Source organism: Primulina eburnea, chromosome 1 (genome assembly GCF_022965805.1).
Source record: "Primulina eburnea isolate SZY01 chromosome 1, ASM2296580v1, whole genome shotgun sequence".
Classification (NCBI taxonomy): Eukaryota; Viridiplantae; Streptophyta; class Magnoliopsida; order Lamiales; family Gesneriaceae; genus Primulina; species Primulina eburnea.
Genome location: NC_133101.1, coordinates 62,052,551 through 62,076,125, shown reverse-complemented (window position 1 = coordinate 62,076,125; position 23,575 = coordinate 62,052,551). Strand labels below are relative to the sequence as shown.

Sequence of the window (23,575 nt, the reverse complement as noted above, 5' to 3'; positions counted from 1 at the left end):
ATAACAATAAATGGAGTGGAGATTCTCGTATTTGAGCCAAAAATGGCATATCGTATCTTCAAAATTATATATATATATATATATATATATATATATATATATATATATATATATATATATATATATATATATATATATATGGCAAAAACTTGTTTGGGACGGTCTTACGGGTCGTATTTTGTGAGACAGATCTCTTATTTGGGTCATCCGTGAAAAAATAATATTTTTTATGCTAAGAGTATTACATTTTATTGTAAATATCGGTAGAATTGACTCGTCTTACAAATAAAGATTCGTGAGACCGTCTCACAAAAATTGACTCGTCTTTTATATATATATATATATATATATATATATATATATATATATATATATATATATATATATATTATATTCATGAACACTTTCCATTTGGTTGGAATGTTTGACTTTATAATTTTTAAATTGTATTTTGCGCAAGTAGCGTATCTTAAAATCAATAAATATAATCGGGTGAACCTATGATTAATCCATTATTAGTGGCAATATTATTTTAATTAATTAAGTTTGACGAAATTTAAAATATATCAGACAATGAAAATGCTATCATGTATGTACAATAGCACGCGCCGGGAAAAGTGTTCCGCCTCGCGCAATGTCGGTACATAAATAATAATTTCTTTTATTTTTGGTATTTATAAATTTGATGATCGTCATTTGATTTGACGAATTTTATGTTTTTCCCGAGTCTATTAAACTATGCTTTATATTTCATGTATTAATTTTATTAAATGTACACATTATTCAATGAATGTATAGATAAAAATAAACAAATCTTCGACGAAATGTCCGAATTGATGTAATTGATAAATATGTGACTAATAATTATGAGTTCGATTCATCTACGAACACTTTTCATGACGATCTTATCATACAACCTTACTAACATGATTAGTGTACGTTCATTTAACAGATGAAGATCTTGTGACTTGTCGTATAGTTTTTAACTTATATGATTTACCTTAATAATATGATTTGTGCATACGTACTGAATAGTAGCGTATATCGGCTCTTAGTTGCAAATTAAGCATTTATATATATTCGAAATAATACACGTATATTAATGATTTTCCAATCAGAACGTATACAAAATCTGGGTACATTTTAGGAAAAAAAAAAATATCACAATAATTTATCATTTAATAACTTTTAATCAATTATAGATGAAAGGTTGACCTTGTATATTTTAATATTTAATAATTAGTTAATTATAATAACATATTGTATAAAATGTCGTCACTTATGGCATAGTCTCTATGTTTGAAATTTTTAAAAAAACAATGCATACTCATGAAAATTTAATATTGTATTTGTAGATGAATCATGAATATATTACACTTGTGCTTTTTGTTCATATTGAATTCGAAGTCGACTTTTAAATAAACGAGTCGTCGCTCATCCCCATTGATGATTTATTTAGTCATAATATTAGTGATATCATGTCACTCTCATAAATTTGGCATCTGACGATTTTATATGAGTTTTTGTGATTATCAATTAATTTATATTTAAGAGCTAAGAATTATTATGCTGATTTGAAAGTCGATCCTTTATTCATTCACTTGCATTTCACAACGAAATATCTCAGATATATCATGCAAATGGCGGGTCAAATACGAACAAACGAAGAACAAAATAATAAAAGAATTGAATGAAGTCTTGATAAAAACCGTTGAGAAATTGAACCCATTATGAATTTGACTCAGGCAATGTTTAAATATTAAATAAATTAATCAGATGACAAATATGGAATCTTTACTGTACGACCGAATGTTTATATATATATCAAAATTTATAACCAATCGTAATCATATAATTTAAATCTTTTAAAGTACATAACAGTTCAAAAAACGTTATATTTAACAAAAACAATTATTATATCTCAATAATCTCTCTTTCAATAATTTTATTTCTTGTAATCAATGAAAATCAAACTCATGACATAAGCTCTGATATCAATTATACAATCGAATGCTTGTCACTTTACCAAAAATTACAGCTAATGATAATGATATAATTCAAATATTGTAAAATACATAGCAGTCCTAACACCATGATTCGATTGTTCTATTTAACAAAAACAATTATTGCATCTCAACAATCCCATTTAATGATAATCAATAAATTAGTAGTCACTTTAATTAGATGCAAAAACATGTAATTTGAATTTTTTAGCAACACATTTCCAAATCTTTTCCATGATATTTGTGTTTGAAGTTTCAAAACCAAATGCTTCGAAAATTCAACAAGCAACAATAAATGATCTTATAAAATAATTGTTGCATTTTTTTTTTATTGAAAACCTCGATTGGAGGCGATGACTCGTCATCTATCCTCCTTCGATTGAAGGAATACATAGAAAAAGATATATGCATACCAAGAATTGAAAAAAAAAACAAAATTGCCAAATCTTTTGGGGTCGAAAGATTTTAAACAAGAATCATGGGATGAAGGCAAAAGCTTAAAGCCAGTGGGAAATGAAAGAGACAGCACGCACATGCATTATATTTATACAAGGTTGGAGATGACGATAGTTGTGCATGTTGCCTAACTAATGCTTTGCTAAATTTTTTATGATCCTTGCCAGCTCAATAATGGAAATGAAATGATTAAGTTATCCGATTGTTTTTTTTTTTTTTTAAATATGAATTAGATTATCATCACCTGGACATATCATCGAACCAAAAACATGTGCTCGATCAATGATCTTTTATCTTTCAAAGCAATTAACACTGCGATTCGGTTCACGGTATATATATGTTTGAGAGTATCGTTAGAGTGGATCTTATATGAAACTGTCTCACAGATTTTAATATGTGAGATTGGTAAATCCTACTGATATTCATACTAAAAATAATACTCTTAGCATAAAATATAATATTTTTCATTGATGACCCAAATAAGAGATCTGTCTCACAAATACGACCCGTGAGACCGTCTCACACAAGTTTTTATCGTATCGTTATCACTAAATATATTTTTCGATACTACAAACTATTCTTGATTTGCAAGAATAACTGAGTAAAGACTAATGCAAGAAAATGAAATATATCAAAGATAGGAACCACCCTACTTGTAAAATTGCCTTCTGAAGTTCATTATTTTTACATTTAATCTTTTTTTATATTTGTCCATATTGAAGGATTCTTCCGAAAAATTTAAAATAAGTCAAATTAATTTATAATTTACTGAAAGCATAGTGCCAATCCTTTCCATGCTTCTCACCAATTAAAGTCTACTCAAAGTTTCCATTCAATTTTTTTTTTTAAAGATCCACCATTTGATTAGAGACGCTAATTCTAGCTTAATCACCCTTAAATTATACCATATTTCAATATTATCGATTCAATCATTATTTAACATAAATCTTCCACTATTTATATTTAGGTAAAAACTTGTGTAACTCGATCTCACGGGTCGAATTTGTGAGACAAATCTCTTATTCGGATCATCCATAAAAAAATATTATTTTTTATGCTAAAAATATTACTTTTTATTGTGAATATGGATAAAGTTGACTCGTCTCACATTTAATATCCGTGAGACGGTCTCACATGATACCCATCCTTATATTTAACATGAGGGAAATTAAGACTAATTGATGCTTAGACAAATTCAATTCTAAATGTATTTGCATTTTTGTCTTTAATTTAAAGGTAGCAACAACAACAAATAAAGGAAGTTGGGACTTGGGCCCTGTGCCTCACTTCGTCACCTTCGCTGTATTCTATATATTCTTCATCCGTCTGAGGAAACAAAGCAAGAAGACAAAGCCCCGACTCTGCTATTCCTCCTCCAACATATATTCTTACTGTAATCGAATCAAAGTACGCACGTATATATATAAATGAAGTGCAAGAAACATCAGTATGACCCGAGTAGCAACGTCGGGGTATGCGCCTCCTGTCTCCGGGAACGCCTCGTCGCAGTTATTGCGGCCCAGATTCAAGCTCAGAGAGAAACCCTTTTTCAACAGGGTCAGCAAGGTTGCCGGAAATCGGATGCCCAACTACCTCCATTTGTCTTCCCTAGATCGGTTTCTCCTTATGTTTCGCACCGGAAGTCCGATTCTGCAGCCACGTGGCAGATTCAAGGCAACCATCGAATATTCTATAGTACGCCCCAGGTGGGTCCTAATGGGTTCGTAGCGGTGGCAGTCGCAGTAGAGAAGGACAAGAAGAGTAACAAGGGGAGATTTTCTTCGGTTTTAAACGGGCTTTTCAGATCGAAATCGGACAAGACGAGTTTGGAAACGGGCCCGGTATCCAACCGTGGCGTGTCGGTCGATTCGTGCGCGGCTTCTCGATCTTGGTTTTCCCCGATTGTTCCCGGTCGCCGGAAAAATCAGGTCCAGACCTTTTCTGTAGAAGAATACTCGAACAGAGCCTACCGGATCTCCGACCGAGGAATGTCTCCCTCCAACGTGGAGGACGACGAGCATTGCCGCGAAGGACCGAGCGGATACTCGTCGGAGTCTTCTCAGGCGTGGAAGCAGACACCGAGGAGGACACCAGCTACGCGGCGCTGTAAAGGTAGGATGGCGGCGCAAAACAGGAATGCGTCGGGTTTGGCATTTTGTCTAAGCCCCTTGGTTCGGCCCAGCCCGAACCGGAAATGGAGCCAGAAGGTGGCTCCGCCGGATATGACGCTGGGCGGAGAGGTGAGAGGCCCGCCGAAGCCACACCTCTCCACAGCGCCGTCGTTTTGCAAGAATCGTTCCTGGGAAGCTTGCCGATTTCGGTGAACCGAGTTACAATCCTCCTTATCCCATCAGTTGACGTTTGACACCACTTATGATTAAATTACATTATTATTATTATTATTATAATAATTATTATTATTATTTACCTCCCTTTTTTGCACACTTCGGCTTAACAAGACAACACGTTATTACAGCAAATAAAGTATTTTTTAGTGCATTTGGATTGTATCACAAAAACATTCCCCCCCACCAATTTTTTAGTGGCTGATGCTAATTATATATAGGCTTTCAGAAATTTTATATATCCATCAAATTAAAATGATGGATGCAAGCAAGCATTTCCCTTTTGTTTGTTGTGCGGTTGGTCAAGTTTATTGCCTAAATTTTTTAGTATTTTCGATTTGGTTGGATTAAATTACATGATTATTCTATTTTGTTTCAAATTAAAGACTTTGACATTTGGGTTTGTTTGATGTAATTACTATATATATAATTATTATTAAGACAAAATTGCGTGAAATTAAGAAGCAGAATAATAATAATAATAATAATAATGCATGAGCAACATGGTTTCGTTCTTGGGTGGCCTACCGACATAAAAATTAGTCAATGATATTCAACACTTTGGTTACGACTTCTCCAACTGCATATTTATGCTACTCGTATTTTCATTTGCTATTCACTTAAAATATGATAAATAAAACAGTTAACAAAAATATCGCCTTCAAATTATTACAATTTTGTAATAACCAACAATAACAAAATACCAATTAAATGCTGACTTAGACCGATGGATGGGCACCGAGTTCATAGGCATAAAATTAATGCTTTTGTCATGTCAGTTGAGATCCGTCTCAAAAAATTGGTCCGTCAAACAATTTAATAAGTGTGTTTGTAATTTTTTATGTGGCTTGTGTTTTGTTTTATAATTAATTATCTTCTTATTAATTATTCTCGTTTTTTCTTTAATTTTAAGTACGTGGCAAAATAATCGTGTATCAATGTACTATTCTCATGTGTCATTGACTTGAGTTTAGCAAATCGTGTTTTGGTTCGTAAAGAAACAGAAAGAAATTTACTGAGTGTGTTCTGGTTCAATTTAGATATGTTCGATATGAAAAAAAATTGTTATACTAAAAATCCCACAAGTGCTACACCACAATTTAAATTTATCATTTGTCATTCCATTACATGATAATTGGAAATGTATCAACAATGCAATATAGCATAATCAATATATATTGTAGATAAAATCAAAGTACAGAAATCTTTTAACAAAAAGCATCGCGAGTAAGCGTAGGTTGAAGCCAGATGCAGACACATATATATTTAGTTACCTGCAAATGGTTGAAGGCGAAATCCATGTTTAAGTGCATCATCCCAAATTTTGTTAACGTCGAACATGGTCTCCCCGCATTCGTGCACATTGTATCCTTCTAAGGCATGCAATATTCCAGCCACACGCCATGCACTCATAACTCTTCTTGGTAACCAGTTCTGGGAAAATCAATGATAATTTTGCAAAAGAATTACGAAACAAAACGCGCATGGTTGTTCAACTTAATCAGGACCAGGAATTCATTAATCGAATGGCCAGGCTCAGCAGTGATGACATTCTAGCTCGTTTTATTTTATTTTGCTTTATCATTCAATATATGGCCAAGATAATCTTAGCTGTTGATCAAACAGTCAACTGGTAGACTGTTTTCAAATATAATTAGTGCGTTAAAGTCTTGTACAATAAGTGAGTGTAGATTTGGTTAAAAAATTTTCTGACCTCGCAGGAGTGCAGATTCTCCAGTGCAGGAGGAGACACCATTGCAGGAGTGTAACAGTAGAAGGCGTCTTTGCGCGCTTTCTTCGGAGGAAATTGAGAGTATGGAATGAATAATGTACCCTTTGGTGCCTCGAGTTGTTCTTCTTTGGATAATCCATCTCCAACTATCCAAACCTACAATGATAACCATTACACAAGCCAACCAAAACAATCATTCTAAAAGTTGCATTCTTGAACAAGTACTCTTCCCAACTTTACTCATATTTTTAAAAATTTACCCGCTCAGAGTAGGTTTTTGAGAGTGCTATTTCACTCTGAGATCTGAAACTCAATTTAAGTCTTTCGAATTCATAAAACGCAGATACCTGAGATACAACATAAGTTGTTCAGAGAATATTCTATGAAATTCCAAGAAAATAGAAAAAAAGACAAAATTTAGAAGGGGTTAAGAATTCAAGAGTTCAAAGACCTGAATACCCTTTTGGCACAAAGCAGAAACAATTGCATATGCAATTTTTGAGAGGCTGCCTCTGAATAAAACCTCAGTGGTGCCTTTAGGAATGCTGTTGATTACTATAGCAACAGCCAAGCTACTTCCATCTACTACTTTGATATTCAGCTTCGGATTCTTTTCAATGTATAAAGCGCCACTTCTGTTAAGTTCCCAACTCTAAAAAAGCATGAAGGCACAAAAAAAAATGGAATCCAAACAACAGTTACGGAATAAATATTTAGTCAATGAAACAAATAAAAACAAAATATTGCAATATGCTTTGCCTGGTTCAGCAGTCCTAGACTTAAAATCTTGGCGCCTCTAGCTTCTGCTTCAAGTATGGCTTCCTCGATTAAATTGTTGATAACTTGTCCTTGCCATTTGATGGAATACTATGAAAATCGAGAAAATATAAATGAAACACTTCCTAAATCCAAGAAATTATCTTATTTCTTTTTAATCTTTTCTACCTGTATGCTGTATCTGGGAACAGCCCACGTCTGCAACTTGAGTTTCTCGAAGTAATTTCTCTCGACAACAAAAGTACTCCCGTGTATGAAGTTGAGCATCATCGGCCATATTGTTAGAGGTCTTACAAAGCATATGTACCATTTGGAATTTTGAGGCCTTGAAGCAACGGAGGCTAATCCAATTTGGAGATGAAATATGGATTCTGGTGTGGTTAGATGTGTTAAATGCACCGCACCAGGGTTGTCTTCCTGCCTTTTGAGTGACGTCTCATATAATTCATCGCTGGATTTATCCATGGTGCCATGTATGTAGTCGTAGAATGGCATGAACAACGAATAGTTTGTACGAAAACGCGTGTGATGCAAAGAGTGAAACCTATTTAATTAATATGTGGATGAATCACTAAAAATATCTCAGTAATCCGGATAATCAATAACCAAAACTGATCACATTTACCATAAAAAAGAAGAAGGCTAAAGGGCTCAAACCATGCAACGTTTGGAATGAAACAAAATATTTATTCAAAAAATTCACACATGACAAGATAAATTTTCGGCCATTAATTTGGCATGATTTGAGTCCTTTAGTTTCATCAAAGCCTCTTCCAACATGTGTAGATATTTAATTTGGGCGTGTACTCACGAAGGTGTATACATCATGTATTTGAGAGGAGGGAAGATGGAGAAGACCCATTTCGGAATGAATTCAAAGTTGCAATGCCCCATATTGTTCATGAGATCAATATAGGTAATATATCCCACGACAGATGCCAAGGATGCCGTCCGGGTGAGCACTGTTCCAAACATGGGAATTGAGAAGAGAAAGAAATATGACAAATGCTCCGCGAAAGGATGTGTGACAGCTGCAACAATAACCAATTATATCAGGTCATAAACGTATATAAGTACTGTTGGATATATATAAATATTTTCCTTCATTTTTAAAAATATATTTACATAGGGCTTGTTCGTACATGTAATGGGTTCGGTCACGATGGAGGAATGGTGGTGGGAATGGTATCTGGAGTAGAGGTAATGGTGGTGCAAAGCTCTATGCAACCAGTAGTAAATGTATTCCACCGGGCCAATGTGAAGAAGAATGGTGATAATTATGCCTTCAGTTCTCCAAATAGGCAAGAAAGAACTATTTGGAACTATAGAGTTGACAATGTAAACCAAAATTCCATTTAGCAGAATTTGATCATCCCTGCAGAATCAACGAGAATATTTTTTATATTTTATGTAACAATTATAACAAAAATAACGTGGTCATGTATAATGCATAAAAATATTGTTGAAATCCGTAAAAACTTAAAAGTAATGAGAGAAAAACCGCATATTTATTTTTAAATTGATGGTAAAAATATTACATTGATAAATATTAATTATGAAACGAAATGTTTTCTTATGAATCTATCCGCAAAATAATCTCGACCGGAATTGAAAATATAAATAATTTTGAATAAACAAAAATACAATTTTTTTTAAATTCTTTTTCTCACGTTTCCTAGAAATATTTTTACAACTCCAGTTTCGAGTTAAGTTCATACATATTGTCACACAAAACGAAGTAATATATAAAAAGGAAAAGGAAAAAGTATACCAGTTAGTTTCTCTATCGACCTGCTCGAATTCAATGCTCCTGTCAAGTATGCGATTGCTGCCTTTGGCAGTTCTGTGGCGAGAAAATGAGATCCATAATTGATTGTGAAAGGCCCTCCACATTAGTAATGGCATCACCATTATAAGTTGGCGTTGTCCCATTCATTTTTACCTTTTGTTGCCATTGAGTAAACACTTTGCACTCCCCACGGAGCCAATATCACGTACTGCATACACAACCGACGATTAAATATCGGGGTGGTTTTATAGAGCTAGAGAAATCTGAGTACCTTAAATACTCCCAAGGTGCTTCCATGGCCAGTCAGTCAGAAACCCTGGGGTTGTAGCCATTATTTTCTTGCACTTTTTTGCTAGTCACAAAAATGAACTTATTTCACGTCAGGAAGAAAGAAAAACAAAATATATTTCCAAGGAAATTAATTGATTGATTATACTGGTCGGATCCCATCCCATCCCATCCCATCTTATTTTATTTATTATTCATATCACTGTGTTGTTTTTATCACACCTTGACAAAAAGGGGTGCGTTTTCTTTTTTCGAAATGAATTCGGCATGGAAATTAAATAACAAGACACGGAAGGCCAATTTTAGGGACAAAATCTTTTGAATGATTTTGGTAGTTGCTTCTAAATGCAACAATCCCACACTGACCTTAGTTAGTTGAACTTAAGTATCAGGTATTAAGATTTGTTAGGAAATTTGAGATATAACTTTAAATAAGATCAGCTGTTCACGGACATGCAATGCGTGTGTTCGGTAAATTTTAAAGCAAGAGTTATAAATTTTTGAAATTGAAATGATCGAAGATATAACTAAATATAAAGAAAAATGTTATTATAATTCAGTAAAATCATATAGTTAGTTTGATAAGATAGTAAAAGATATGATTATATTTGCCAAAAGAAGTTATTATTTGTGAAAAAAATATATCATTAGATTTTATAAGAATAAATAAACAAGTAAATATTTTTGGAGGCGTGAAGTATCAGATTCAATGAATATTTCCACTATACTAAGACGAGTATTTTCGTCGTGCTTATGTTCACTCACATGTACCCTAGAAAACTTCTCAGGTGGTCACCTATCTCAAAATTGCTTCAATTCAACTACACTTAACCATGAAGTTCTTATCTCAAGAAGAAGATATACGTAGTATATATCAAATTTTTTAAATCATTCTCAACTGTACAGTTCATACCTGAACAGTTTTGGAATCCCTCTCATTTCGGTGTGAGTTCGGTTCATTATTGTTCCCTTCGACTAGAAAACTGTCAGAAGCTGCTCATTATCCATGCAATCTCATGATACCGGTGATCACCCCACCATCTTCGGCTCTGGGCATCACCGAAGGGGTAAAGCGTTTGGGTATTATAAATTTTGCAATTTCTGGTGTTTTCATTTTAAAGTCGATCAATTATAATTCATCTGGAATCATAGTGCCGAGTTTAATTTGAAATATTTGATATAAGATTCACAATCATCTTTCTTGGCTATTTTTTTTTTTTTAAAAATATTTTAAAATTGGGTGGACCCGTCGAGCATTTGTTTTTAAGCCCAATTCGTGTTGGGCCATCCGTTGTTTCATTTCGTTTAAACATTTATTTACATTTACATGAGAGAAAAAATTGAGTTCATCACGCCACCGCCCATGTGACTAGCTTGCCTGTCAATTTTAGTCATTCTAATTTATAAATCACCAACTTTTCTAAAAAACCAAAATTTATGGATCACAAAACCAATTATGTCAATTACCTATCCAACAAAACTACAAAAAGAAATAACCAAAAAAAAAAAAAAGATTATGGATTTGATTTCTCATACAAAATTATGAGCAGACAAACAAAACTCCAAACCATGTCAATTACCGATCTCTTGGATTATTATTACCCACTTACAAATTTATGAGCATACAACCTCTTAAAAGGAGTACGCGAGTTGGTAAAATATGTAAGAATTCGATCTATAATTATAAATTTGATTTCTTATACCAACATTTTTTCAGACGGATTTGTTGCACATTGTTTGTTCAGTGCAATTTATCTGGTTCACCCAATCATAAATCTATCATGATTTGTTAACTTTTGCGTGAGCACAAAAGTTTACCCGATTACACCGAATTATAGTGACAGCTGTTTCCATGGATGTGATTGTGATAAAATTGTACCAAATTATTTTGTTGGTTTAAACACCTTCATATATTCCATATCTGCTCGGGGCTTGACATATAAAACATATTCTAAAACAACATACATAACGTCACGTGGGCAGATATAATCGAACTTTAAATGCTCATCTCTTAATAACAGAGTTTAGGCCTGGAGTCTTAGGCAATGTCGCTTTAGTAATGCAACATACCTATCAATGTTCATCACTACAGCAAAATTTACGCAGCAAAATGGTAATATGCAAGAAATAAATCCATTTAGAGTTGGGGTTCTATTAAAATATGTTATCTTTTTCATCTTATAATCCATAAGTACTTGTAGAAATGATTCTGGTGCACTAAATTACTGTTTGCTGACACCTGTAGACTCCAGGTATATAGATTTGTGTTGTTGTTGTAATCTAATTGGGCTTTGGATCCACGGATGTCGTTAAGGGACGAAATCCATGCTCGAGACTGGCTTTCCAGATTTTCTCAATACCGAACATCATGTTTCCACACTCATGCATGTTCCATTCTTCCATAGCATGCAGTATTCCTGCTATGCGCCAGGCGCTCATTACTCTTCTTGGTAACCAATTCTGTCATTTTGAAGAGTTAGGAAGTTAACAATGTAAGTCAGAGAAAGTAGAAAAGAAGAGTGCAACGAATCTATGTATTGAAATATGAGAATTAATTTCACAGTTCTTGGTGTTTGTGGGCTTTTATCAACTTCTAGAGTTCAAGGAAAAGAAAAGCGCAAAGGATTTGGGTATTGACTAATGAGAATTCTACAGTACTTGGTATTCTGCAGTACACTTGGTGTTCTTTGGCTTTTATCAACTTCAAAGTGTTCAATTGAAAAAGAAGATGTTTTTAAAGCAACTTAGGAACCATGTGTTTAAAATTTTAAAGAAGTAAAATCAGATGTGATCTAATTGAAACCAATAGAGTTCGCAACCCTAACCTCACAAGAGTCGACATTTTCAAGATGCTTGGGAGTCAACATTGCTGGTGTGGAGTTGTATAAGCAGTCTTTTCGGTCTTTCTTTGGAGGGAACTTTGAGAATGGAATGAAGAGAGTTCCTTTTGGGGCCTTCTTTTGTTCATCTTCATTTAGTCCATCTCCAACTAACCATATCTGCACAAACTATTCATTATTTTCCATAAGTAAGATGTGACATCCAGATATATAGAATTACGCCACCAATCGTATGGAAGTCTACTGGAGTTGTTGGAATGGTCCAAGCAACTTTATATTGTTTTTTGGTTTTGAAAGATTATAATGGTTTTGACGAAATGAGTAAGAATAACTCATGCAGCCTGCCTGTTGATATTTTAGGAAATGAACTATTGAAGAGGAGAAACTGAAGTGGAAAAATAAGTGAGAAAGCTAACCTTTGGAGTGCCGTACTGTGAGAGTATCAAATTATGTCCAGCCTCATTGCTTACCATTGCTTTCAGCTTCTTATGTTCATCCTCTCGGATTGTATATACCTATTACGAGTACGAAAAATCAGAAACAACCAAAGCAACTGAGACAGTGCTATCAATCCTGGGAAAGTTTTGCTGTCTATGTCCATGCTTTTTTACAGGCAAGCAGAGTTTCCACACATATTATGCTCTTCCATTTCACTCTAATGAGTAGAACAATGTACTTTAGAATCAATTTGTGATACACTCCTACAAAACCTTCAAATTTATATAAACTAATGATTTGTCAAATGAAAGTTAGATAGTCAACTGGCATGCAAGTAGAGCTGAGATGTGGCGACTTTGCCGAATGCCATCCATCATATCCTATAATGTCTTCAAAAGTTGTAAACCACTGTCCGTGACGTTGCTTTTGGGGAATTTTTTTAAAATTGCTCCTGTCCACATGTATTTTAAGAAATGAGCTTCTTTTGTTAAAATATAACAGTGCAACGGGTTGTATTAAGTGTTTGTTCTAGCCATTGTGGGGACAAAGTGAAGAGTTAGCCGCAAATGGAGTTCATTTTTGTAAATAAATGTGACTGGAATGTCAGAAATTATAAATGTCACGTGCTGTTGTCGAACTTACCTTTACACCTCCTTGGCACAGGGCAAGGGCAATGGAACAAGCTATCTTCGACAGCTTGCCTCGAAGGACCACCTGAGATGTTCCTTTTGGAATACTATTCAACACAATAGCAACTGCCAAACTACTTCCATCTACCAACTTCACTTTTAGCTGGGGGTGCTTTCTTAAGAAAAGTTCACCGCTGCTGTTGAGCCCCTCCTCCTGCGTTTTCATGTATAATTCAAACAATGAATCATTCATTCAATGGCAACATGAAAAAAAATCATCTGAAAATGAAAAAAAAACCTTGCCTGATTTAACAAGCCTAGGCTCAAAACTTTAACCCCCTTGTCTGAAGCTGCAAGTATAGCACCCTCAATCATATGATTAATCGATTCTCTTTGCCATTTCATGTAGTACTGCAAGGAGATGAAGTTAATGAGCGTATTGTAATACCTACTTAATATTTGTGTAAAAAATTTGCTATACTTGAAATCAGTCGATGCATGCCTGAATATTATACTTGGGAATCGCCCATGTTTGCAATTTTAGGTGTTTGAAGACGTTTCTCTCAGCAGTAAATGTACGCCCGTAAATCCAAGTGACCATCATTGACCAAAGTGTGACAGGCCACATTAGCCATAAGTACCATTTGGATTTGTGAGGTTCAGAAGCCAAGTGTGCAAAACATATACGGAGATGATATATAGATTCTGGAGTTGTTAGATGAGTCAGATGAACCACATCAGGTGCTTCCTCCTTCCGAGTAAGTGAATTTTCATATAACGAATCCGAAGATTTGTCCATGGTACCATATACGTAGTCATAAAATGGCATGAAAAGTGAGTAATTGGTTCGAAATTGGGTGTGATGAAGCGAGTGGTACCTGTATTACCAAATATGCTGTTAGACAGACACTCTTATATAAAATTTCCAACACATCCTGACCTTCTGCTTAGCTTGTTCCGCATAAAGAATGAGTTTGTTTGATATAGCTGTCACTAGAAATAAGTGATTTTTTTTTTGGGATCGAGTCCAATCTTGGGTTAAGAATGATCTCAAATTTGTACTTAGATTTCATGATAAGTAGCAATCAATACCCATGTCAAGAAAGTATCAAGGAAAATATAAAATGATGAGAATTTACAACGAGTCAAAGGTTCAGATACTTACGATGGTGTGTACATGAGGTACTTGAGAGGGGGAAACGTGGAGAAAAGCCATTTTGGAATGTGTTCAAAATTACAGTGACCCATGTTGTTCATGAGATCAATGTAAGTGAGATAACCAGCCATCGAAATGATGGATATGTTTTTCATGAACACCGTTGAAAGCATCGGTATCGAAAATAGCACAAAATATGCTATATGCTCCGCGAACGGATGGATTACGGCTGCCACAACAGAAAAGAAATATACCTGATCAGTAACAATCATCAGTTGTCCCAAGCATATTATGTCTAGCACAACAGAAACCTTGGTATATTAACCAGATTAGAAACCGTGTCTCGTGATGTTACCCTTTGTTTATTGGTTCATCATTGCTGTCAGTTCCTTAGAAAAGTTTTAGAATTTATTGAAAGATATGGATTGCTCTCAGTTTCACGACGTTGGTAATCGAATTATGAGTTCTTACATGTAATGGGTTCGGTGACAATAGAGGAGTGGTGGTGGGAATGGTAGCGTGAGTAAAGAAAATGGTGGTGTAACGCTCTGTGCAGCCAATAGTAGAGGAACTCCACTGGACCTGTATGAAGTAGAATCGTCCATATAACCGCATCTGTCCTCCATAAGGGCAGATGACTTCCATTCTCGAGATACTTAGATGCTAGATAGAATAAAAGGCCGCTGAGTATAATTTGATCATCCCTGTAAGCAAATCATTTTGTTAAACAGATGGCTAGGAGGCGAGTGCAAATGTTAATTCTCGTCTAAAAATCTTACCAGTTTGTTTCTCTATCAACTTGCTCGAATTCAATGCTCTTATCCACGATTCTATTATTCCCTTTGGCGGTCCGATAGCGAGACACTGAAATCCATATTTGGTTGTGCAGCATTCTTGACAGTAACATTGGGAAAATCAGAAAATTTGATAGATCCCTCTGAGTTGTATCCTTCACTAGGTACGAGTATGTTGAATGTATCGCCCAGGGAGCCAATACCACATACTACATCAGAAATGAACAAAAATAGTGTTTCGGTGAATCGATAAGATATTGAAGTTCGAATTTGTGTTTGTTCATCTTCCTCCGACTGGAAAATATTATTCCTTTTCATCAGTGACATCCGCCAAGAAATGTACCCGCATTCACACATGCATGCATGCTAGGATGTTTTAATTATAAAGTACCAGAAGAAAAAGACACGCAAAAGGAAGAAAATGCTAAACCTTGAAGTTGCCGAGCCATGTCCATGGCCATTCTGTGAGAATTCCTGGTTTTGATGCCATTTTTCTTCCGCAGACAGGATTTCTACAAAAAGAGCATCGCACGCATTTATATAAATAAGGTGCATAGTCTCTTTAACCATCATTCATTTGGTGAGAATGTTCATATACTCCATTTAGAGATATTAGCTGTATTATTATATTATACTATCTAGTTAAATCAGTTTCGCAACAGGGTCCTCGTACATGAAGAAATATCAAATTATAATCCAAAATTAGTTGGTATGACTGTGAATAAAAGGAAATTCTAATCTTTAATTTAGTTCCCAAGTAATAGGTGTTTAATTCCCGCTGTCAGATGAAGACTTTAATGGGCTGCATTTATTGGTCTCACCTGTGCACAGAGTGGCTCATTCAATAATGGTAACCTCGAGGTCTGTTTTACTTGCTATGGCTTTCATCCCAAATCATAAATTTAGTGCCACCTTCAATTATGGCAGTAAAAATAATTACAGTTAAGCCAATGCATTATGTTCTGCATGCATTTGGCCTTGGTTTAGTGCTATTATATTGCCCTTTCTTGTTTTTGTTTTGGGTTGTTCTTTTGGCATTGTTTTGGTGAGGTCGCCCACATCACTCGTCCGAACAAACTTTTTTCATTCCAATGCAAGATAATTGTGAAAAAAATAAATTCAAAATGATCCTTTTCACATTCAAGAATAGGGATACAGGGTATTTGTAGAGATAAGAGGTGTAAACAAATAGAAAAAAGTCATGAGTCGGCTCGAAAAATATTTGATTCAAAATCGAAGTTATCGAATTAGATCCGAACTCGAGCTCAAATCAATGTTTCCAAAATCGAACTGTTGTACCTTAAAATAGTAGTTCAATTGGACGGATCGATTAAATTGGACTGAGTAATTTGATACGTTCTCGAGTCGAGCTCGAGCTTGAAAATTAATATCCGATCGAGTCGAGTATACTAATTTCTTTCGAGCCGAGCTCGAGTATCGACTCGATTACACCCTTACTTCTACCCCTATGCATACCGCTCAAATTTTTTTTTTTTTAAATTAACCTTATTTCATTTTACAGATTTTTGGGGAGAAAATATTAATTCCTTTACATCGATCCCCTGATTAAATATATAGGATTTATTCGGTTTCATTATTTTATTAATTAATTTACAGTAATATTCTTCGATGGTGTCAGCTAGAAAATAAAACGAGTTTAATTATATAATTAATTAATTTACAGTAAAATCTTGATGGTAACTTGTTGCTTTATGCTTATTCAATAAACAAATTCAAAGCCTTGACTTGATTGGATTCATACTTTGGAAAAATCCGAAAATCAGCACAAAAATGGCAAATGGACTTGGAAACATGACACTTATGAATGGGACTGATTTTTTGATGAGACGACCCGCGATGGGTTGGTTGGGGAAGAGATATAAATACACAGGGGGGTTGGCAACATGCACATTTTGGAGACAAATTTCGTAGCTTTTTCGATCAAGAAAGTACCCATGCACAGTTAGGGTAACTAGTTTTTGCAGTCTGGTCTCTTTCTTCTGCCAAGAATGGTCTATTTTGCAGTCTGGACCAATTTGATAACTTCGATGTATTTTTGCCACCTACTTACTGTTCTTTTTTTTCCCCAGAAAAATAAAGTATGAATCGTACCCAAATTTCCTATCTGTATATTTTGTCCACAGAATCACAAAGGATTTGGTGGAGAAAGACTTTTAGTTGATCCTCTTGATAAGAACATTCACATCATTCGATCATTTGGCAAATTGAATTGGTCCATATGCACATGATTTGTATCAAGTATTTCACATGTTTTGTTGGTTCATGGATGCTACCAGTATTACTTATTGAATCCCACAGCAACATTGAGAATGCCATAAATGGATTGCCTTTGCCTCCACCCACCCCCCTCCAAAGAAAACCTCGATTTCTCTTAAGAAATGAAGGATTAAGATTGAAGATTTACAACAAAGTATGAGCTGTTTGGGGGAAGTAGGTATGGAATAATTGAGAGAAGAGAAGACAAGAGAAGAGGATAGGTTGGCGAGGGGGGGCCTATCTACTTTTTCAGTTTCAGTGCTCTAAATTAAATGCCACCATTCTGACCAGGCAGGGAAGATGAGTAATTGCTTCCACTTCAAGTTGAGCAAGTACAGTATTTAATCCATCGACATCATTGCCCGTGAAAGTAACTGAAAACATGGAGGTCATTTCTGTTTTTATCTTCTTCTTGTTTTCAAAAATTTAATTCTCGGTCCCTAAAAAGTTTAACACTGACATTAATTTTTTTACTTGTGCATAAAGATTCACTTTTCTTCTTGCCCGTTTTATTGTTATTTTACAATGAGTTAATCTTTTCAATGGAAGGACACCTTTTAGCCGGAGACCTTGTTTTAAACGAAAATTTGAATTTTGTTTGAGCTTAGAATCCTATAGACCTATCTGGTGTGGTGTCCATATGTGAGGGAGGACAAATCACGTCCAATCGACCGTGCTTCCCAAAGGAGAATAGCCAAAATGGTGAGGCAAAGAAACCTCAACGTGTTTCCTTGGGAAATCAATCTCGAGTGCTTTTTTCCGGTCTTCTACTCCTCTTCTTAATCGATCTTCACAGGTGCAGGAGGAAGCGGTCTTGGGTACTGTGATCGTTGTCTAGGAACAGATGAATACAGATATATAATGGGATTCCAATTCATGAATGGGTGATAAATGAAGTACAGTTGGGTTCAAGCGCTGAGAATTGACGTTCTTTTTATGGATTTCATTCCTCTGTATACTACAGTTCCATCAACATAATATTTCTGTTTGTGAAGTTGAGCTCATTTATAATGTGTGTTAGGATTAATTCACCGACAAAGAACTCGTTTGTTCTATCAGCCGCTTACCTCTTATGTTGGTTTGTTTTGAGATCAAGATCATACATGCATGCACAAGCAAAGTAAAGAGACACAACAATTTTACGTGGTTCGGCCAAGATGGCTTACATCCACGGGAGAGCAGTAACCTTTAGAATAATAATCAAAGAAGTGGAGTTCATTACAGATCATTCAAAGAAGAAGAATTTACAGAATAGATTTCTTCTTCAATCTATCTTCTAGCTCTTCGTCTTTTCTGGTGGTGATCTTCCTTCGCTTCTCTCTTCTGTATTCTTCAGTGTTTTAGAATTTCTTTGCATGTCGTCTCTCCTCCCTCTCCTGGACTCTTTAAGTAAGCCAAAGAGACCAGTTACCGGAAGGCCCTTTATTCAACTGCCATCCAACGAATTTGCATGGTCCAGAGAGTTTTTCCTACCTCCTTGCCACTGGTGATAGCCTGTTAATTTGTTATGGCCAGTAACAAACTATTTTTCAACTACTCTATCCTGCATTCCCGTTTACTGGCCAGCTTGGAAGACACCCAATTAACAATTCTCCACCTTGTCTTCAAGATGGCTGCTCTCCATCCCTTTTACTAATTTTGATTCCATTCCCCAGTGTGCACCAAGTTTAGGCAATGCTTGAACTTGGCCTGAGGTAACGCCTTTGTTAACATGTCTGCTGGGTTTTCATCAGTTGAGATCTTTTCCACTATCACCTCCCCTCTTGAGATGATATCTCTAAAAAAATGTAGTTTTACATCTATATGTTTCGACCTTTCATGATACACTTGGTGTTTAGTCAAATGTATGGCACTTTGATTGTCACAATACACCACAACCTGCTCTTGAGTTATCCCAAACTCCTTTGAGATTCCCTTGAACCATAAAGCTTCCTTAATAGCTTCTGTCACAGCCATGTATTCCGCTTCCGTCGTGGATAACGCAACTACAGGCTGGAGAGTTGCCTTCCAGCTTATAGCTGTTCCATACACCGTGAATATAAAACCTGTCAACGATTTCCTTGTATCTAAATTCCCTGCATAGTCAGAGTCCACGAAGCCTACCACTGGATTGCTTACACCTTCTTGTTTCTTAAACAACAGTCCCAAGTTTGGTTCTCCTTTAACATATCTTAGTACCCATTTTAGAGCTTCCCAGTGTTCGTGTCCTGGATTAGCCATGAATCTAGAGACCATGCTTATGGCATAAGCCAAATCTGGGCGGCTACATACCATTCCATACATAATGCTACCCACAGCACTTGCATACGGTATCTTGTTCATGTGTTCACTTTCTGCTTCATTTGATGGGGATTGGGTACTTGAGAGTTTATGATGCTGTCCAAGTGGAGTAGCTACTGGTTTAGATTCATGCATATTGAACCTGTGAAGCACCTTCTGCAAATAGGATCCTTGACTGAGAAACAAAATGCCTTTCTCTCTGCTCCTTTTTATTTCCATACCTAGGATTTTCTTTGCCTCCCCTAGGTCCTTCATTTCAAATTCGGAGTTTAGTTGATCCTTTAGTGTTTGAATTTCCTTCTTGCTATTACTTGCGATGAGCATATCATCAACATATAGTAGCAAAAAGGTTCTGGCTTGATTCCCTTCATGTCTGAAATATACACAGCTGTCAAAGTTGCTCTTGGAGAATTCTAGCTTCATCATGTAGTCATCAAATCGTTTATACCACTGCCTAGGGCTCTGTTTTAATCCATAAAGTGATCTCTTTAACAGACATACTTTGTGTTTGTTCTCTTTGGTCACAAAACCTCGGGTTGGTCCATGTAGATGACTTCTTCCAATTCTCCATGAAGGAAAGCAGTTTTGACGTCTAGTTGTTCCATTTCTAGATCTAACTGAGTTACTACAGCAAGCATCAACCTGATTGAAGTGTGTTTCACCACAGGGGAATAAATTTCATTGAAATCTATTCCATCCCTTTGCAAGTATCCTTTGGCGACCAGCCTGGCTTTATATTTCATACTTTCTGTCCCAGGAGTTCCTTCTTTCAGTTTGTAAATCCACCTACAACCCAGCGTTCTTTGTCCTTCTGGCTTGTGTACCAATTGCCATGTGTTGTTCTTTATCAGTGAATTTATTTCTTCATTCATAGCTTCCAGCCATTTTTCCTTTCTTCTACAAGTCACAGCTTCTTTGAATGATGATGGTTCATAGGTGTCTATTTGTTCTGCTACATGCAATGCATACCATGTCAAGTCTGCAAAACCCAGCCTTTCGGGAGGTTTAACATCTCTTCTCTTCCTGTCTCGGGCCAGTGCATAATTCTTTAGATCATCTCTTGATTGATTATCATCCACAGAATCCTCTGAGTGTGTGAATGAATGGTCCAGGTTTTCAGTTTCTGGTTGTGTAGTTAACTTTTGCAGCTCCACCTCAACTTGTGAATTATATGGTTGCTCGGGCCTCACAGTTTGCCTTTCTTCTTTTTGAGCATATCCCATTTCGGTTTCTACAAAGGTGACATCCCTGGTGTTGAAACACCTTGGACCAGTTGGTTCCATGTTCCACATCTTGTACCCTTTTACACCTTCGAGGTAGCCCACAAAAATGCATTTTGTGGCTCTTGGTTCCAACTTGTCTTGTTTGATGTGAGCATAAGCTAGGCAACCAAAGATTCTTAGCCCCGAGTAGTTTGCTGGAACACCTTTCCACATCTCTATTGGTGTCTTGAAGTTAATGGCACTTGAGGGACATAAGTTGATCAAATAGCAAGCTGTCGTTACAGCTTCTCCCCAGAATGATTTTGGCAGCTTAGCATTCAGAATCATGCACCTGACCCTTTCCAACAGTGTGCGATTTAGTCTTTCTGCCACTCCATTCTGTTGTGGAGTTCCAGCAACTGTTCTATGTCGTGTAATACCATGTGACCTGCAAAGTTCTTGAAATTGCTCTGAAAGATATTCCAGGCCATTGTCAGTCCGTAAATACTTAAGTTTTGTATCTTGCTTGTTTTCATTTGCCAACAACCATGCTTTGAACTTTATTAATGCTTCATCCTTAGTTTTTAAGACATATACCCATGACCTTCTAGAGTAATCATCTATTATGGAAATGAAATATCTTCCTCCCCCATGAGTTTCTGTTTTTGAGGGACCCCATAGATCAGAGTGAACATATTCTAAAGGCTTGCTTGTGTTATGTTGGCCTACTCCGAAATGAGCCCTTTTTGACTTCCCTAAAACACAATATTCACAAAAGTCTATGTTCTGTATTTTATCTCCACATAGTAGGTTTTGTTTTGTTAGTTCTATCAAGCCTTTCTCACTTACGTGGCCTAGTCTCTGATGCCATAGGTTAGATTTCTCTAAGTTTTTCATCACAACATCAGAACCTCCCACAATAGTTTTGCCTAGAAGAAAATACAATGATTGTTTTTTCTTGGCTTTCATTATTACCATAGAGCCTTTGCACACCTTTAAAATGCCATTTTCAGATTTAAATGAATAGCCATTTGAGTCATATGTACCAAGGGAGATTAAATTTCGTTTGAGTTCGGGTACATACCTGACTTGGCGAAGCACGATTTCCTGTCCATCGTGTGTCCTAAGTGAGATGCTTCCAATGCCTTGAACTGTGCATGTTTTGTTGTTTCCCAAGAGGACTAGTCCCTCATCAGCTTCTGTAAAATCCTGGAACCATGCCTTTGTAGGACACATGTGAAATGAACATCCGGTGTCTAAAATCCATTCACTGCTTGGTTCCAGATCTGCTATTACCAAAGCTTCTGCTGTATCATATCCTTCAGTGGCAACAGCTGCCTCTGCTTCAAATCTTGGTATATTTTGGGGCCTAAATTTTCTTTCTGGACAGTTCCTTCTCCAGTGGCCTTCCTTGTGGCATTCAAAACACTTGAATCTTGTTTTGCTCTTTGACCTTGATCTGTTTCTTGGTCCCTTGTACATTTTCTTTTCAGGTCTGCCACGGGCCACAAGGACATCCCCTGTTTGTTCACGTTGGTTGCTTTGTTTTCTTTGTAGCTCTTTTGCTTGCACAGCCGATTGCACTTCTTCCAGGGTGATGGTTTGTTCTCTCCCATATAACATAGCATCCCTGAAGTTCTCATATGATTTAGGAAGGGCATTCAATAAGATGAGTGCCTTATCTTCTTCTTCTAATTTTATCTCGATGTTTTCTAGATCGTCGAGAATCTTTACAAAATCATCGATCTGATCCCCTATGCCCTTGTCTTCCCCGATCTTGAATGAGTACAGGCGTTGTTTCATATAAAGTCGGTTTGCCAAGGACTTAGTCATATACAACTTTTCCAACTTCAGCCACATTGCAGATGCAGACTTCTCCTTGGCTACTTCTCGTAGTGGTTTGTCTCCCAAACAAAGGATAATGGCACTTTGTGCTTTGAGAGCCTCTTCGATCTGTTCCTTGCCTTTCTCTGAACTTGAAGATCCATCTCCTCCACTAAGTGCCCCAATCAATCCTTGTTGGATCAAGATTGCACGCATCTTGATTCTCCACAAGCCAAAATCATTCTTCCCGGTGAATTTCTCGATATCATACTTCATTGTACTCATCGCGAGGATTCGTTTCCCACAGACGGCGCCACTTGTTAGGATTAATTCACCGACAAAGAACTCGTTTGTTCTATCAGCCGCTTACCTCTTATGTTGGTTTGTTTTGAGATCAAGATCATACATGCATGCACAAGCAAAGTAAAGAGACACAACAATTTTACGTGGTTCGGCCAAGATGGCTTACATCCACGGGAGAGCAGTAACCTTTAGAATAATAATCAAAGAAGTGGAGTTCATTATAGATCATTCAAAGAAGAAGAATTTACAGAATAGATTTCTTCTTCAATCTATCTTCTAGCTCTTCGTCTTTTCTGGTGGTGATCTTCCTTCGCTTCTCTCTTCTGTATTCTTCAGTGTTTTAGAATTTCTTTGCATGTCGTCTCTCCTCCCTCTCCTGGACTCTTTAAGTAAGCCAAAGAGACCAGTTACCGGAAGGCCCTTTCTTCAACTGCCATCCAAC

The 23,575-nt window shown here is 36.2% G+C and overlaps 2 protein-coding genes and 1 pseudogene across 4 annotated transcripts; 1 reads left to right on the top strand and 2 right to left on the bottom strand.

Annotated features, from left to right (window-relative positions):
• The first annotated feature begins 3,700 nt into the window (after window positions 1–3,700).
• Window positions 3,701–5,041, top strand: LOC140813684 (uncharacterized). The gene has a single exon (XM_073172322.1). The coding sequence runs from the start codon at window positions 3,887–3,889 to the stop codon at window positions 4,781–4,783; it is 897 nt and encodes a 298-aa protein (XP_073028423.1). The 5' UTR covers window positions 3,701–3,886; the 3' UTR covers window positions 4,784–5,041.
• An 806-nt stretch (window positions 5,042–5,847) lies between these two features.
• LOC140838420 (very-long-chain aldehyde decarbonylase CER1-like) lies at window positions 5,848–9,623 on the bottom strand (annotated as a pseudogene).
• A 1,756-nt stretch (window positions 9,624–11,379) lies between these two features.
• On the bottom strand, window positions 11,380–15,896 carry LOC140838406 (very-long-chain aldehyde decarbonylase CER1-like). 3 transcript variants are annotated; one of them, XM_073204698.1, is made up of 10 exons: window positions 15,678–15,896; window positions 15,233–15,456; window positions 15,036–15,157; window positions 14,463–14,682; window positions 13,800–14,175; window positions 13,601–13,708; window positions 13,311–13,511; window positions 12,647–12,745; window positions 12,216–12,398; window positions 11,380–11,850 (listed from the first exon to the last, which is right to left on the bottom strand). In XM_073204698.1, the coding sequence occupies exons 1-10, from the start codon at window positions 15,735–15,737 to the stop codon at window positions 11,671–11,673; spliced, it is 1,773 nt and encodes a 590-aa protein (XP_073060799.1). In that variant the 5' UTR covers window positions 15,738–15,896; the 3' UTR covers window positions 11,380–11,670. The 3 variants fall into 3 exon arrangements, with proteins under 3 accessions (XP_073060799.1, XP_073060784.1, XP_073060792.1); XM_073204683.1 differs by having other exon boundaries at window positions 14,925–15,157; window positions 15,678–15,893; XM_073204691.1 differs by having other exon boundaries at window positions 12,216–12,389; window positions 14,925–15,157; window positions 15,678–15,890.
• Between the last annotated feature and the right edge of the window lie 7,679 nt (window positions 15,897–23,575).

Bases quoted from the DNA above. Each gene is read 5' to 3' on its own strand.
- LOC140813684 (XM_073172322.1), top strand. From the start codon at position 3,887: ATGAAGTGCAAGAAACATCAGTATGACCCGAGTAGCAACGTCGGGGTA.
- LOC140838406 (XM_073204683.1), bottom strand. From the start codon at position 15,737: ATGGCATCAAAACCAGGAATTCTCACAGAATGGCCATGGACATGGCTC. The intron at 14,176-14,462 runs GTAAGTATCTGA...TTGGTAATACAG, and splicing joins TACCTCATGTACACACCATC to GTACCACTCGCTTCATCACA. The intron at 13,512-13,600 runs GCAAGGTTTTTT...ATGAAAACGCAG, and splicing joins GCCTAGGCTTGTTAAATCAG to GAGGAGGGGCTCAACAGCAG.